Source organism: Oryzias latipes, chromosome 24 (assembly GCF_002234675.1).
Source record: "Oryzias latipes chromosome 24, ASM223467v1".
Lineage (NCBI taxonomy): Eukaryota > Metazoa > Chordata > Actinopteri > Beloniformes > Adrianichthyidae > Oryzias > Oryzias latipes.
Genome location: NC_019882.2, coordinates 8,076,392 through 8,094,359, shown reverse-complemented (window position 1 = coordinate 8,094,359; position 17,968 = coordinate 8,076,392). Strand labels below are relative to the sequence as shown.

General features: G+C 37.1%; 2 protein-coding genes across 4 annotated transcripts in view; one reads left to right on the top strand and one right to left on the bottom strand.

Moving 5' to 3' along the window:
- On the bottom strand, positions 1 to 15,461 carry cdc40 (cell division cycle 40). The gene is made up of 15 exons (XM_004083491.3): positions 15,270 to 15,461; positions 14,508 to 14,594; positions 13,252 to 13,381; positions 13,084 to 13,170; positions 12,778 to 12,917; positions 11,947 to 12,043; positions 11,493 to 11,632; positions 10,928 to 11,002; positions 10,682 to 10,727; positions 8,721 to 8,822; positions 7,713 to 7,828; positions 6,986 to 7,119; positions 4,593 to 4,669; positions 1,655 to 1,799; positions 1 to 481 (listed from the first exon to the last, which is right to left on the bottom strand). The coding sequence occupies exons 1-15, from the start codon at positions 15,459 to 15,461 to the stop codon at positions 304 to 306; spliced, it is 1,746 nt and encodes a 581-aa protein (XP_004083539.1). The 3' UTR covers positions 1 to 303.
- Positions 15,462 to 16,915: 1,454 nt separating this feature from the next.
- The window catches only part of wasf1 (WAS protein family member 1), a 56,512-nt gene continuing 55,459 nt past the window's right edge, over positions 16,916 to 17,968 (top strand). For 2 of the 3 annotated variants that reach the window (XM_011491620.3, XM_004083490.4), the window contains exon 1: positions 16,920 to 17,220. The gene's annotated coding sequence lies outside the window, so the exon portion shown is untranslated. Of the gene's footprint in view, positions 17,221 to 17,968 lie in introns of all 3 variants that reach the window. The other variant, XM_020714907.2, reaches the window with a different exon arrangement.

The window sequence follows — 17,968 nt, the reverse complement described above, 5'->3', positions numbered from 1 at the left end:
TAAAAAGTCTACAATGTTTATTTCCACAAATTATGATGAAAAACATTTTGACCAAAAACAGATTAAGCTAACAGGATAGGACGCCACAATTGGAATAAAACAGGGTTGAGAATTTAATATTTCACGTCCAGATACTAAAGTTATTCTTTTTCACGTGATCACAGGCGAAACCGTTAGAATCTTGTGAATGAATGAAAGAAATAAAAACAAGAAGACTGGATACCAGTCCTTTGCTTTCGCCGCAAAACGTGTTTCACACCAAACTAGGAGAATGTACCCAGACAGACAGAATTTGAGACGTCTTCAGTCCCAGAGTTTAATCTGTCCGTCCCAGCCGCAGGTGATGACCTTGGAGGTTTCGTGCGGATGCCACAAGGCGCTGATGCACACCTTGTCGTGAGCCTTGATCCTGTGGTAGAGCTTGGTGGTCTTCCAGTCCCAAATGTTGAGCTTTCCGTCTGCGTCCCCTGAGACCACGTAGCTGATGGAGGAGTATTGGTTTAGGGGGAAAATGAAAAATAAAAGGAGGGCATGATTAGCACTTTACTAAAATTACTTGTGACTCACTTTCACCTGCCAAAAGGTGGGATTCAAAATACATTTATATTTATATATATATCCAGCTCAAATGTTGTGGTGTTGCCATGGACATTTAGACGAAAGGGAGGACACCTAGTCAGAGGTGGTGGGTGAAAAGAGGGGAAGTTTTACACTGATGCGCTGGCTGAAATTTGGGATTTGGACTGTCTAAATTTGGGGCTCTTTTTTTAACATTAAAGGAAATATGAGGCAGATTTTTCCCCCATCTGCTCTTTATGAGCAGATGTTAGTATCCTATAAGAAGTCTGATATTGTGATTCAAAAACTAAAAAAAGAAAACAAAAAGATCATATGTCAAAAATAGGACATTTTATAATGCCACTCTGATTTTGATCTATTGTAAAAGCTATACCTTTATAATTATGATTATGCTGTTTTAGCCAAAATACAAATAAAAAACCTGTTGTTTTCTAGGACATGGTTTCTGCAGAGCAGCAATAATTCTGATGCACAATGATTTGAACAAAGAAATACTCAGAAATGCAATTTTTAAATTAAATTTCTTACTATATGTCCTCTATCCTTACAAAAATGCCACAAAAACGTGTTAAAAAACACAATTTTCACAGGAGTGGGTTTTTAAACAAATAAAATTCATCTTTAGAAATAAAAAATGAAAGATTTTTCTTGGTCTCACAGGCTCTTGGCACAGCATTTTCGTTCACTACATGTGTTTTTCATGTCATCAGATTCAGATGACATGAAAAACATAAAATAATGTTTGTTTGATCCTTTGGAGGAGGCAACTGAATTGTTTTCATTTCTCATTGATCTTTGCAGCCAGACGTCTGCTTCAATCAAAAGACAGTTGATATTTATAATGATATGAGGGATTCCCCTTGTGCTTTTATTGCATTACAGACGTGCACTTCTGTGCACATTTTTTTTTTATTTCTCCAATTTTAAGGTGTTTTATTTGAAATGCTGGTAAATGCAGAGCACCCAAGAAAACACACGCTTTATTGACATCTTTTCCCCATTTCCTTGCATTTATCACATGACAAATATAGACCCTATGCTGTTTGTGAATGCAGGTAAAGCACAAAACTCTTACCTCATGTCTGGGGAAAAGCCCACCTGGCATGCATAACCGGCCACCATGTGGCCTTTGAAGATTTTCTTTTTGTTCAGTCTGAAGCGATTTTGGGCTCCAAAGATGAGAATCTGGTTGTCCATGGACTGACATGCCAGCCATTTACCTGAAAAACGAAAAGAGAAATTAGTCTACGTATTAAAAGAAACCACTATAGTGACAAATGACAACATTAAAACCTGTGAAAACACAGATTTGATCTGACTGTACATGAAATTCACCATGTTGTTTCTAAATAAAAAGAGAGCAAAGTTCTCATTCTGATGTTTTTAAACTGGATATTGAGGCACTTCGGGGAACAAATTGGAAGACATTTTTATTTATTTATTAATATTAATTTAATTTTAGACTGTGTTTCAGCTCCTGACAGTGTTACAGTCTCGAGTCCCAAACGCTGATGAGAAAAAATCCCTCCTCTGTCGGAGTATTACACGGCTCACTGCCCTTTCTAACAGAAACATGGGGAAAATTAATATGATATGAGAGGGGTCTAACACTGGCAAGCCTTTGTCACATCCTTCAAAGGGAAACATCAGATTAATAAAAAAGACAAGTGCTGACAAAACTGGAGTGTGTTGGAGGCAAGAGCATGAAAGCTTGAGCAGTATCACAACAGAGGCTGGGATGTGTCTATTTCAGAGATGAAAACAGAGCGGACAGAGGAGAGCGCTCCGGATGAGGCGCCGAGGGAGGAGGTGGGGGTCCTATTTAGGCAAGAAGGAAAACGGAGCCACCTCCCACTGAGAGCACGTTCATTATTCACACGGAGAGGAAAAACTAATCATGTCGGGACAAATTAGAACAGCACCTACAGGAGAGAGGAGCGCACAGAAAGGAGGAAGAGGAGCTGGCAGTGATGACGGACTCAACGGGGACTTCCAGACTGAAGAGGAGTGTTTAGTACTGATGATGAGGAATGTTTTGTCCTGTTCATGAAAGACTCAGATGCAGTGTTCTCATCACACACCATGTAAGTGTTACATTAACCAGCTACATTCACACCGCCCTCAGCAGCACGTGTTCACGCACAGCTTCCAATGAAAAGTCCATGTAAATGCATGTGAACGTGCATTTTGGGCTTCCGTGTTCAAAACGCTCACGTTCACGCACATATTTAAGACTGTTCTCAGGCTCTACGTTCAAAACACTAGGCCATTGAATGTGTGTTGACAGTTAAGTGAAACCCTGATTTGGTGTTGTATGGATGGAGGTCCCCTTAAATAATGATCATGGAGGAGAAATAATTGGGGTTTGTACCTAGCCAAACTTAAATGACTCTTTCATATATCAGAATCGAGCTGTGAGAGACAAAGCCTGGGGAAAGAGTCGTGAAACTTGCACTGCTTAGATAATTTGCAGCGAATCTCTTCCGACTGCAGGTGGTGGACATAATCTACAAAACAGTAGAAGAAGAAAAAGCCCCTTCCTGCTTGTCCAGTGAGAACGCAATGTTCAAGAACCTGCATTTAGCGTGTTCTTAAACACGCGTCACATGCCTAAAGTAGCTTTAGTATCTATAATCCTTTTAGGGTTTTTTATATTAAACCGAGGTCATTTCCTGGTGAAAGAAAAAGCCAAATTAGTATAAACTAAACACAAAATTATGCATTTTTTCTTTCATTATTGTTAATTATTTTCATTGTATTTTAATATTGGACTGAACGTGCAGATAAGTGTCTGTGGAGAAAAATAAATCTATAAATAAATGAATAGAACAAAACATCTAGAACAAAAAAAGAACAGTTCCTGCACCTGAATTGTAACAATAATTTCTAAATGTTCTGCCTTAAAGGAGCAGCTTGACATTTACAAAGACTTAGTCACTTCCTTTAATAAACCCTTTTTCCAACTTTATAAAACACATGAGGTCCAAAAATCTCTAACCACTTTTTTTTTTTACATAACATTATAGAACTTTATTTTTAAAACCTGCACCTAATTTAAAAAAAACAAACAAGAAAACTGTTAGGACAAATGGAAGAATTTATTCATTCATTCAAAAAAAGTTTTTTTTTTTTGAAGAAGTCTGCCATCTACGCTGGTTCTACTCTTCCACTTCTGAGAACGTTGCGGTAATCCATTTTTGTGTGTGATCTCTGAAAACTAATGAAATGAATGGAAAAGAGAACAAGCTACTATCCGACATGGTGAAGTGATTTATCAAAACACTCTGAAGCAACGTTCACACCGCCCTCAACGTGCGTTCAAGCAATCACTTTCACTAAAAAGTCTATGTAAACACGCGTAAACATGCTTTTCTCGCTTCGCAAGTTTCTACGACTGTTTTTGGGCTCTACATACAAAGCGCAAGTCCATTGAACGCGCAATGAAAGCTAAACCAGGTTGAACTCCGATTTGGTGGTGACATGTGGTTGGCGTCCCTTGTCATTCACAAAAGTGCCAACTATCAGAAAATTGAAGAAAAACTGAGTGACATCCGCGTTTGGCGCATTCAAGAACGCGCGTCACATGCACGGTGTGAACGTAGCATGACACACAAGTCCAGAAATAAACAATTCTTAAAAAAAAGGAGAGGAAAAAAAAAACTCTCTGGAAAACTGGAACGGAAGCTGCGTCAATCTGGTGCTGCACAGCAGTAGTAGAAGTGTCTGACTGATGCTACACAACAATCTCTCATCATCATAGTGGAATGATCTCTAACCTAAACTGACATAAATAAAAGCTGCCCAAACAAACTCGTTCACATCCATCCTGATGCGTTTGAGTGTTTTAGGAGCTGACTGACTCTGTCCAAGCCCACGCTTGAAACCCATCATCAGCGTTTTTGGCAAATGACCAGCTCTGGAAGGCTGTGATCACAGCGTGATCATGCGGCCTTCTGCTCCCTTGGGTCCCTGCGGTGTGTTTGGGAGGGATTTGCCATGACTTGAATACTCACCGTTGGGAGAAAGAGTCACAGCCGGCATGGAGTGCATACTTGGCTCAGCGATGTACTTGAAATCCACAGGGATGTCCCTAAAACAGACACAGAACAGTGTGTCTGCACATGACAGCTGAACAAAGACGGAATCTGTGCCGACCTCGGAGAGACTCGCTCTTCACGTTTGCTGATTGTACGATTTCAAATAAATGCAAACACATGTGGTGAAATAATAATATCAAGTTTGGCGCCTCCCTGGTGCTCCTGAAGCTGAAGCATGACTGCAACCAGGAACGGATTAGGAATTCCCTCGCTTTTTCCCCTCCTCCCAGTCCTAACATGCTCTGCTGCAGCTCTGAATGATCTTCAGGCCACATGTTGGCATCTGTCAGAATAACTGCTTGCTAATTTGCTTGGTCATGTTAAAAATTTAAAGTATTTTTCCCCTTCAGGGTCCTTTTGTCAATGTGCACACAGTTATCTTATTTAGAAGAATTTAAAAAATGTTTTGAAATTAAACTTGACTTAGAAAATGTGTTAATAATTCCTCAAAACAAAACTTTTCGGTTCATTTTAATGTAATTAATATACAGTTAAACGGCACGATACAGATTTAGTTATTAAAGGATATTTTACTCAATTTTAATAAATTGTGTTAAATCGGAAATTCCCAGCCTTAATCCAGAATAAATTATGTTTTTGGAACATTGTCCAGTTATTTCCTGAGATGATCACATTTAAAGTGAATCTTATGAACAAAAACGGAAATATGTAATCACTGTTAGAAGACGAGTCAATCAGACAAAACTTAAATCTATACTCGTTTCATATCAGAAAGTTTGTAGCTCGAGGGATTAGGCACCAAAAAAAACAGACGGGTACATTTTGTTTTGGTTGAAACAAACCGACATTCTGCCCTCTGGTTGATAAACTTCTGCTGCACATTAAGGAGTCTTTTGTCGAGACCTTTTATGTGTGAAAATGACATTCTGAGCCAGAAAACAAAAGACCCAAAGATTTGCTAAACAGGATTCTTTAAAACAACCTGTTTTTTTTTAATTATCTTCTATTTGTTTTAGTACAACTTTGTCAATCTGCAGTCTGCACATTGGAGCAGTAATGCACACAACAGGAAAGTTGTTTCATAAGGAAAAAGACATTCCAGAATGTTCTTTGTTGTAGTGTATTTTTTTCCCCTCGTTCAGACTAAAAGTTTGTGGGAAACTTTTAGGAATTAAAATCCTTCACAGATCCCCTAGAGAAGAAACAAGAGCTGGGAAAAAGATTGCAGAAAAAGCATGAAAAAACACACACCTCCTGTTCCAGAAATCTGTGGGACACTTCGTTCATGCGGCAATCTTTAAATATTTGTCCATCCTAATAAACAGCTGCGCTTGTTTAGCTCCACACAACACCCCAGAGAGTCTAGAGGCCAGCTTGGTCTGTCTAGGTTTGAACAACACAACAACTGAAAAAGGCTGCAAACGGCACGTTTACACAAATCAAATATAATCCTGTTCATGAAATTCTGCATATTTGTTAAGAGCACTTTAGTTTAGGTTAAGCACCTTTTTCTAAGCCTAAATCTCCTTAATCGGGAACTAACTTTTCCCCAAATGTTAGTTTTTCCAGCAGTTCCATGGTTTACGTTTGTGCTCGACTTTATTCTGACATCAATAATACATGTGGAAAACAAAAATGTCATCACTGGAGTGAAAACGATCCAAAAAGGGAACAGAAGCCTGAGCCTATTACTTTATACTTGTCTTCTACTAAAGGGAATGTTATTTTCAAAACCATAATGCAAAAAATAACATTAATAAGAAAAACTTGTGACAGTTCTTCTAAATTCTTTTTTACTTTTAATGACTCAACTTAAAGGTTTTCCATAACTTTACCTCAACAAATAAGATCCAGAGATGCTTTATGAGGATTATCAGTGGTTTTTTTTTAAATCACAGTAAGATTGTTTGTAATATCTCTCATTTAAAACAAGCCTAGAATCTTCACTGGTACCTAATTATTCTTCATTTTTCTACAATAATTCTGTTCTTTTAAGCTTAGCTGAGTAATCAGTATGTGCATCTGTGACCTGATAAAAACATGTTTGTTTTTTTACCCCTTATAAGAAACTTAGTTTATTATTCTTGTTTTTCTTTTTTGAAGAAAAAAAGTTTTGTATGCTCTTTCCACACTTTCTTACTGCACATTATAAAGAAAACTAAAAACACCTAAACATTAGATGGATCGTTGATTTAAAAATTCTGGTTAAAAGTGCAACTAATGAGGAAAGCCCTAATATTAGCTGAAACTAACACTTGATTTAATGTATTCTTTTTCTTATCTAAAATTCCTTGACGAAATGGTCACAATGACGAGGTGTTGCATTATGGGATGTAAACTGTACTCACCACTCCCAAACTCGAAGGCTCTTGTCGTCTGATGTGCTGACAAAACGCCGGTTCTCGTCCACAAAGGTGATGGTGTTGACAGCGCCCAGGTGGCGGTCGTACTCCTGAACCACCTCGCCTGTCCTGATGTCCCACTGTCACACACACGCAGGGGGGGGGGGGGAAACACAGTGAGGAATCATATTTCCCGCTAAAGAGTGAAAGGAAACCACCCAGAAACGACTCTGTGGACATGAAACCAGAACGGGCACATTTCTGCACTGCCTGGTTGTGCTCTTTCATTAAAAGCCCACCCTTGAGGCCAGCAGCCTTCTGTGCTCACAACCTGGAGAAGTGCTGCATGACTAACACCAGCCAGATTGGGAAATCTACTGGTCATAATGAAAACAATGGGGCTGAGATCATCTTCATTTCTATTTTTGATTTCAATCAAATCTCGGTGTCACAGTACAAGTCTGTACACTTCAAATTCTATAAATTGTTTATCCGATAAGAAAATAGAAAACCTTTATTGTTCTAATTTTCTTCAGAATGTTTTTTATCCTTTTGCAGATTTTTTCCATCTTGTTGCCTTTGATTTATGAGTTGCTCTATTCCTGTCATCCACTCACACACAACTTGCTAAAAAAAGTGAGACAAGTGCATTTCACGGTCCTGTGGGCACTGCCTGTGTACAGTTTCATGCATCTGCTGGGTCAGCACAGCTTCATTCTTCCCGTTTCTTCACCTGAACAATCTTCTTATCCGACATGCCGGCCACAAAGAGGTTCTGTTTGTCTTCATCTGGGTTGAACTTGACACAATATGGCACCTTCCTGTTGGTGAAGCGGGAGATGCACTGGCCTGTGGAGTAAAGCTAATTAAAACTCAAGAGCTAGGGAATAATCCGAAATATTTTTTCCAGAAAAAAAAAAGGATTCTGCAGCTTCTGCTGGATCCCTTTATGTGAAGAAAACCAAGCTGTAAAACTGAAAACCCCTGAGAGTTTTTGTTCATTCCACAAAAGGTGAATGATTGTGACAAATGCTAGAAATATTGGCAAACAGGAAACGAAAAATGACCGAAAACCCTGCAGGGATTCATGATTGTAATAAGAGCTCTGCTACCACCATCATTTTAGTACAGTTGGAAGAAATGTGTGATAAATTATTAAAGCTGCGATAAGAAAATACGGAAGAAAAAAAACGAAAAGTACAAAAGTGAGCCATAAACTTGGATTACAGTGGGGGATTTAACTCTCTTCTGCCCTCTGCTGGAGGAGCAAACTTTTACCCACCTTGATGGTAAAAAACATAAATATGTAAATAAGAAAAACTGATTACAAATGTCATCCTAAGCCATGTATAACACCCTTGAGTAACTAAGAAAAAATATTAGTGACAAGGACAGAAGCTCACTTAGACAACTGTTGTCATGGAAACTCTCCCGCTGTTATTTTCTTTTTTAAATCAACCTAAAGATTATTCTAGACGTGTGCTTAAACAGAGCCAGCAGAACGTGACTGCTCCCTGGGTGCCAAGTCTGACATGTGAAATCCCCTTTGCATCCACAATGATTGCTGCTTTGACCTTTATGCTAATAAAACATCTGCTAGGTTATGTTTCTGACGAGAAGCTCCAAAACCTAATGGAGGAGGGGGGGGGACCCCTCCATGCAGGTAAAGTTGTATTTTTTATTCAAAAACATGAATTTAGTCACTCTGGGGAAAGCACACTGATGTCAGAGACCCTCGTACCTGTCTCGGAGTCCCAGAGTTTAATGTGGCGGTCGTATGCGGCGCTGAGGAACTGAGTCCCAGTGTTGCTGAAGCAGATGTCTCGCACAGCTTTGCTGTGACCTATTACACAAAATATACACACTTCAGTGAAACAGACAAATGCCGTACAAATACTCAAAATGACGACAATTTAACAATTGTCGAACAGTCATTTTCGCATATTTTTTTTAAAGACCAGGAAAATTATGTCTTTGGTGTTCTTGTGTATTTTTTTTTTAAGATGGAGATAGTAAGCTCAAAATTGCATTTCTAAATCTTTCTTTATCCAAATCATTGTGAATCAGGAGCAGACTACAAAAATGCAATTTGAAAAAGAGCTCACAACCGCCCACAACTCTCAGGCAAATTTCTATGCAGAAAGCTATCTATGCATTTATCTATGCAGCATTCATGCAGAAACTCTGTCCTAAAACAACACAGGTTTTTGATTCTGGAGAAAAGGGGAAAAAAAAGTGGCATAATCAAAATTAAAGGGTTATGGGGAACGTTTTTAAAAACAAAACATGATCAGAGGGGGTCTTTAAGCTGAAAGTAAACCTCTACGGCTTTTCTTTTCTGACTATCACAAGGTTGCGGTGGGCTAACAGTATTCTTATCAACAATGTGCTCCAATAAGGACAAACGCTTCATGCACACATGCTCATTAAAGACCAAAGCAAACACTACAGCACCAGACAGTCTTAAAGATGTATGCACAAATGATTTTACACAATACAACTGAAACTACAGTAAATTAGGAAAGCAAGGCAACACTATTCGATGTTTCAGCGGTTAAAACATGAAAATTGGTAAAAAAATAAGCATCACTACCAAGATTAATTAGCATGAAATTGTCTTTAGGAAGAAATACATTAGTCTGATGATTGTTTTTACAGAATTAAGAGAAGAAAGGCATGCATCTCTGTTCATTCACAGAAACAGCGCATGTCTGGCTCTTCACCCCCTCCATCTCAATGTTTTCTGCCCCTCGTCCCCTCTTCTGCCCCTGGGCTGCTGAATTATGCATCTTCTTTGAAGGAGCTGACAAGGAGAGCCACAGCTACAAACAATCTTTACTCTGACAACGTGCTCTCAGTGAGACGTGTGGAAAAGTTGTCTATCTGCCAAGCAACCCTCCCGACACCATAAGAATTAAGAAATAAAATTAAAACATAAATATAACTGCAAATTTCCAACCAGAAGACATCAATGCTCCTGCAACGCTGAAAACACAGTCAGTCACTGAAGGGCTTATTCCAGTTTAGACCTCAAACATAGCCGGAGTCAACATCTTTGCTGATGATGCTTTCTTTGATGCTTATCTTACAGTTAGATAACAAAATACTTAATGATTCCAGGCGCTGTGGTCAACCATTAATACTAGTTATAATAAATAGGTACCTTTTTCATCATTTTATTTATTCACAATTGACACCTTAAAACACCAAATTACACTTTTTTATTGTGAAATTTGTGTCTTTATGGAGACAAAACTATCAACATAAATATATAAATATCTCTTATTTGTTTCCATGGCAGTCGTTTGGGCTCAGTTTAAGCTAAGAGCCAAAAACATTCATCCAACAAGGTATTTCACATCAAACTATTTTAAATGATCAATAATAATTCTTGGTATATTTTTGCAAGCAGACACCTAAAAAACAGGCTGTATAATCACAACTTTCACTCTCTAAAAATGTTTCTGGAACATCCAGAAACGAACAAAAGGAGAATGAAGATGATAAAATAATATACCCCCACTAGATTGCATCATTTCTGAATGAGAAAAGATCTCATCATAAAATGTTTCATGCTACAAACATTGCTTTATTTTGGGGATCTGGTGGAGAAAGGGGTTAATTGGACTCCAAAACATGAACAGCTTATTCAGAAAATTTAGAACAGAAAGAGACACCAAAAATAAATCCAATAACACTTACCAATAAATGTCCTGAGACACCTCCTCTCACCGTAAACCTCCCACAACTGTGGAAAAATGTGACAAATTAGACACACATTTACAACAAAAGGGGGTTTAAAGCTGGTTGTATCGAAACAATGTTCAGATTTTTATGGGAAGCTAACAAAATTGACGATTCTTGACAGAATTTAAAAGTGAATGATATGTTTTTAATAAATATCACACCAATAAAAAGCATATACTGAAGCCAAACATATTTATGTACCTTGATCTTACAGTCCATAGAGCAGGACAGCAGCAAATGACCGGAGTTGGGGAATAACCGGATCGCGCTGACACCCTGGGAGAAAAAAACAAAAACAATATTTAACATTGTTTGAATCTAAACATGATCTTATTGTCCCTAATATTATCAAAATCTTTCTATTGCTATTGAAATATTTCTAAATGCGTCAAACTATTTTAACTTTAATTTTCTTTTCTACTCTAAAAGCCTACTTATAAGCTGAACACCAACTTTTGATGTCCTCACCCAAAAGAGATATTAATTTGACATTCAGATCAGAATAGGGTGTTGCTGTTGAAGAACTTTTACAGAAAAAGTTGTTTTCCTTAATAGTTCTGTTACTTTCACTACATAAGAGGCTTTGAGGAATTTTTCTGGACATCGGCATTTATAGGAAAGACGGTTTTCTAAAACCTATTTGTATGACAAATCAGATTCTGAGGACTGTTGCTTGCTATAGAAAGTCCACCAATTTAAAAAAAGTTTAAAATATCAGAGTAAAAAAAATTTTAGCGTGAGCATCATTAACGGCCGCTCCACTCGCCTTGGTGTGTCCAGACCACACATGAATCTGTTTCTTCGGCAGGTAACACTTGTCTGGAGCATCAGGCGAACGCAGGTTGACGCCGACGTCCTGCGGAACGTGGAGGTAAGACCTGCCCTGGTAGTCGTACATGTCTTTGACTGTGAGAAGAACAAATGGGGGGAAAAGTGTTTGAAATGATCTTGAAACATGAATACTTTTCAATCCAGTATAGCATAGAGCTTTGCTTAACATTCATAGTTCAAATGAAATTTAATAATTTTAAGAAGATGTAAAAATTTCTCATAGTAGCAGATTTTTTACTGAAAAATGATAGTAGAAAAGCATTATTCCATCTTTTTGTGATACACTTGAATTAGAATTCGCTAAAGACTTTGTTACTCTAAACATTAAAATATAAAAAACGTAATTATAATCAACAAATATTATAGACTCCTATCAAAAAACCAAATACCATGAAGAATGGTCTTCTCTTCTGCCGGAGACTCTTCCTCCCTCTTTCCTCTCTTCTGCCTCTTAGCTAGGTATTCCTCCAGATCCTTCTTTTCTTCCTGCACAAGAAAATACATCATTAGAAAAATCTCAAGACACCATAACCTTCAAACAATCCAAAGACTGAACAGGCCAACAGGTGGCAGCTCATCTCAAACATGTGTTTTTGTGTAAAGAATACTTTAAAGAGGGTTGTGGCTTCATAGAGTAAGACATTAGGTAACATTGGATTCAAGGTATGTCTCTACCATACAGAAAAATTCCATAAACACTTTTTTAAATGAATTTTTTTGCGGATTCTTTTTTAAGCGCCAAAGAACTATAAATATATTCTTGCTTTGACAGTAAAATATCAGATCAGTTAAACACCATCTAACTTTTTTCGCTAAACTGTTCTTTATCGGATCCAACCTAATACTCATTTTTATTTTTTATTTTAAGGATTTTTCCCCATAAATTAATTATTTAATTTGAACAAAAGTTAAAAAAATTAAATATTTACTTAAAAGAACTTATAAACCCACTGTTAGCCTTAAAACTACAAGAAATGGCAAAAAAGGGAATTTAATGAATGAATCAATATTTTCTAATGGGTACATTTAATTTTAAAACACAGCTCTCCCAAAGTATGTGCGATGTGGCAAGTATTAATTTAAAAAAACAAACATAAAAGCTTGTAATATCTGTAGCATCTTATATCTGTTTATCAATGGCTGACTTCGCTGTTCTCAACGGTCCTTAAATTTTTGTTAAATATGAGTCACAGTGTACATTGTAATAGAGAAAACATCACCTCTGTTGGTTTGGCCACATTTTTCTCATCTTCATATTTGGCCCACGGCCCAAGGAAATGATCAATATCTGCAGCCTCTCCCCCCTTAACCTTCTTCCTTTTCTCTGTCTTCTTCTGACCGCTTTCAAAAACGGTCAGTCCTGGAATTCCAGTGAACACAAAGAAGCAAATCAATGACATCTTCCAATATTTTTATGACAGACATTAAGCCATGAGCTCGTCTGTCTCCTCTACCTGTAAACAGGTGGTCAGGGCTCACAGGATTATGGTTTAATGATGCAATGAGAAATAACTTTCAACAAATACCTTTATTTTTCTCAGCCTCATCCACCGCTCCGATGTAGCTAGTGGTGGTTATTTGCTGAGCGTCAACAGAAGGGTCTAAAGCATAACCTATCAACAGATAAAATATGGGTTTGTGGTCTTCAAAGTGTGAACTTTGAAAGAATTCATCCACCCTAAAGTCAACCCTACCATAAGTAGAGAACGTCCTTCTTTGTTGTTCAAACATAAAGTCGTTGACGTGAGCTGGTTCTGCATATCCAGATAACATGTTCCTGGGGGCGGACATCTGCTGCGTCTGAAAAGGGTTCTTTGGTCCAAACTAGGAACAAACAAGACTAATTAACACAGTTGTGTTTGACCCACAGTCCTTTGTTAATTCATGTGTCACTCTGTATTCACGTAAAAGTTTTTCCGCTTTGAAAATTCATCTGTAGATGGTTGGAAATAAAAAAACAAATCATGACATCTAACATACCCAGATTTTTTTCATCCAAAAGAAATAAAAATAGCCAATAGTTGTATGTTTTGATTACATAAACAACATACATTTTTATTAATGAAATTTTGGTTTGTGTGAAGCAGGAGAAGAGCCCATCTGTAGTTCCATAAAGTAAAACTACTATTTAATTTAGTAAATCCAGCCTTTACTATTTTGACTGGAATGTATTTATTTATTTAACAAGTATTTACCATCATTTTTGTCAGAAATACTGCATAATCCTGTTGTTATTAACTTTTAACTATAAACCTTTAAGATAAAAAAAAAAACGTCTTAGTCAAACACTCTCACAACTTTAAAATGTCTTTTCATCTTTATCGATTCTGACAAATTTGTTTCTATTTTTAATCTGTTAGAAAACACATATACCTAGAGGAATATGAAAAACAAAAGAAAATTCAACTGGGATAGAAAATTGTGAATTTATCTTTTCCCCAAAAGTAACATAACCACATATTTTTCAATAATAATCTAGTGTTGAATATGTAATTATGTGGAAATTAATTCTTTTTCCAGGATTTTTCAAATAAGTGAGGGAAGTAGTGTCGAAAAAGAAGCCTTTAAATCAAGGTTTTTAGAATTCAATCTCATAGAATTTAAAAATATATATATATATATAATAGGCTGCATCCATAATAAATCACCTCAGTGAAACCAGGAAGCTTGGTTTTATTGTCAAAAACTGGGCTTGATTATTATAAATATATGTTATGATAACAGTAATGACAAATGACAAAACTATCGGTAGGAAAACAATGACTGAGCATCAAATCGTAAATTGTAAAGCTGGTGATTTTTTCTGCTGCATACTGACTGAATTGAGAAGTTTTCCTTTTTTTTCTCCCCAATACAAGTCACATTTGTTAGAATTTGACTGATTAAATAAAGAAACATTCGTTGGTAACATTATTCTGAATTTGCCTTTGTGGAATGACTACAAACTTACCTCAGGAGCAAACAGAGTTTCATATGTCGGGTTATAACTGACTTCTTTCAAAGTGGGATCCAGGTGTGTACCAGTCTCAACAGACTCCTACCATCAACGCAAACAAATGATTATCAGTCATTACTAACAAAATTATCAAGGGACATGTGAAATACTTTGCCAAATATTGTCATCTTACATTACACTCCATTTTCACAAGTGTTTAAAAAAAACTATTGAGTAGTACAGATGTCAGGTCATTACATACAGTTCTGAAACATTTAAAAATATCAGTTATGTATTAGTTTGTAACTAACTTGGAGAACACTGTCAGTTAAAAATAAAGACATCTCTACATACTATTAACCTATTATTTTCAATTAAGACACTAATAGCTATATGAAAACATAGGGAGATTTCAACGTTAAAAGCAATAAAGTAAGATTAACTTCAATTTACGTACGCTTGAGACGCAAATATCAAAAACTTTAACCAATAAATTATTACTTAATAAAAAGCATTAGTAAGAGGCCAGTAAATACATCTTTAATGTATCATCATGTACACTTGTGTAATTGCTGCCTTAGCTCATATTTGTGGTCTATACTTGATTTGTGTTCATAAGTTGACTTGTATGAATTCTTATACACATTTAAAACCCTGACTATAGATTTCGCGACTTTTACCCAACATTTATCAACATGTAAAAAACTGTCGTCGAGGAGCAGTCATCAAACTTTACATTTTATGCTAACGTGAGTTAGCTTAGATGCCTTAGCTTACCTTAACAGCCACCTCCGGGGCAGAATTGAGAACTGCCAAAGACATTATGCTACCAGATTGCAACGGTTTAAGGTGAACCATTGCATCCGAGTCCATCGGGTCAGCTTGTTCTGTACTAGTATTTGATTCTGACTCGTTTTCTGAGTCAGAATCGCTACCGTACGAAGCGAGGGAAGATATGGCGGCAGACATTTTGAATGTTGTGAATTTACCGGAAATCCGAGGGCGGGACTACCGGTTACAAAATTATTCAACTTTCATTTAAAAAAATGTAAAAACTCGTTATATCAAAAATTAGGACAATTTTAAAGTTATGAGTGTTTACCAATTATAATGCGGGTACCATGCTTGTAAGACTAATATATTTTATTTATTTATCTATTTATAACATGCATAATGTGACGTAGCACATAAACATGTTTATAGACATGCTATTTTTTTAATTAAAAAATATTAAGCAATGGGTCTTACAGCTGACCAAAATGTATTTTTTCCACAACAGTGAGATCATGAAAAACTAACAAAATGTACTGTTTTCCTTTCTCATTGCAACTTTAAGCTTTTTTTCCCCAATGCACTAAACACAATTTTTAGCCATGTGTTCTGATCAATTTCATTGACTATTTTGTTCTTCTTTTTTGTGTGTGTTTTAGGAGTTTTTTTTCTCCTCAAAAGAACCATTAACTTAACAAATGACAATTGCTTTTTTTTTTAAACTAAACTTTAGGCCTTCAACAAGAAACTGAAACAGGGCATTAGTTACACTCCAGCGTTTATGACTCAAGTGTTGCTAAAGGTAACTGTAGGAAATAGCTCACAGGCGTCCGTAGTTAATCTTTCTGAGATTAAAGTCAGAATTCTGAGAAGAAAAAAAGTCAGGATTCTGAGAAAAAAGTCAAAATTCTGAGATTAAAGTCGAGATTTTCTTTGCCCTTTTTCTCTCTCTCTGTCTGTCCATGGTCCCAAGCCTCTTCTGTACAAGTTAAATAGGATCAGAATAGATCCAAGGGTTCTGGTTCTTACAGCGCCTACAAAACACTGCAGTCAGCAGCAAGCCTGCAAAAATAAAAGCACGCCATGAATCCATTGAAATGTGTAATTTGCATAATTAAGAATGACACATTTATACTTGAGCAATATTGCCTATCTGTTGTATTATAACACAGTTTGCAACTACTACTTTTTTTTGGCATGTATGAGTCTGTAACACAGAGTTATGCAACAATTTCCCTAAAAAAGTGAAGAAAATACAACATAAAGTCAGAAAACATTGGCATATGATAAGAATATATTATAATAATGTTTTCAACCAATTCTAAAGAAATGTGGATAATGTATATTCTGTGTAATCACTGCTAAGTGGAATGTAACTAAATAGTCCCCATTTGTTTTATTAAGCATATAGTTTTTAATTTATACTTTTATGAACAAAACACATTCTAAGAATTTATTTCAAATATGCACAACATTATAACTATTTTTAAAATCTATATTTTATTTTTTAGGTTTCTGTTTTTAACAACTTTTCTGGCGCACTCCCAGTTACAGACGGTTTCTCACTCCTCAACAATGGAGTGGCTCATACCATTACAAGACCGAAACGGGGGCGTTTTCTCCTCAATGAATGCCACATCACGGTCGTAACCTCGAATAAACAACAAAAACTAAAAGTTTTTAAATTAAGGTAATGTTTTGATGTTATAAAACCTGACGCTGTTTTAGATTAGCACGATTTCCCTGTAGTTGCGCCGAATTCCAGCCGGAAAATCCCTTAAAAAATGCAGCTGGATCCTTCTTCGCCGCCGCCTCTTCCAGCAGGAGAGCATTGGATATGAGAGACGGCACAACCATGGATGTAACACGGGGATTTAAATTCTTGGACACGGCGGCACGCTTTGCTTCTTGGTGAAGATGGGAAGAAAATCAGCGGGATTTTAAGGATCATTTTGAGGTAGCATCGTGGCTTTATTGTGACTTCATTTTTTTTCTTTCTTTTTTTTAACTGACAAACGGACTTAAAATGTATTTAATTCCAGCAAGTTAGAAGCAGAGTCAGTCACCATGTTGTAGAGCGTAAACCGGGGCTGTCTTCTTGGCAATAACGGTAATTCAACACTGCCTGGCCATCACTGACTCACGTCAACTCAGCACACAGGTGACTGTAATGCAGAGTGGTCAGATGTGGATTATTCTTAAAAAGTACACGCGTGATCATGCGTATTTACCAGTAAAAGGGCACTTTTTTGATGGGATAACTCCACATCTGCAAGGGCTCCTGCTGCAGAGTCTGAGGATATCATTCGAGGGGGGGGGGGGGGGGGGGGAAGCAAATATTTGCAAAGCCCCATAAATGATCCTTTATTCCCCCCATCTGTGGTGTGTTCACGGGGAAAGGGATATCAGAGTTTCAGTTTAGTACAGTGTGGTAATGACCCCCCCCCCCCCCCCCCCTCCTAGAGCGCACTGACTTGGGGGCTGGGGACTGTTCCAGTCCAGGCAGCTCGGTTTGTACACTGTCGTGGGGGGGCGGGGGATGGTAGATTGTGGTGAAAATTATGGTTTGTGAAATTTGAAACCTTGGTGCAACACCAATGGCCGAGGAACAATGTTTTTACACAGCTTTACACGACAGTTTGAAGATCTCTGCATTGTATTATGTCATATGTGGCATTTCTTATGGATCCCATTCATAGATTTTT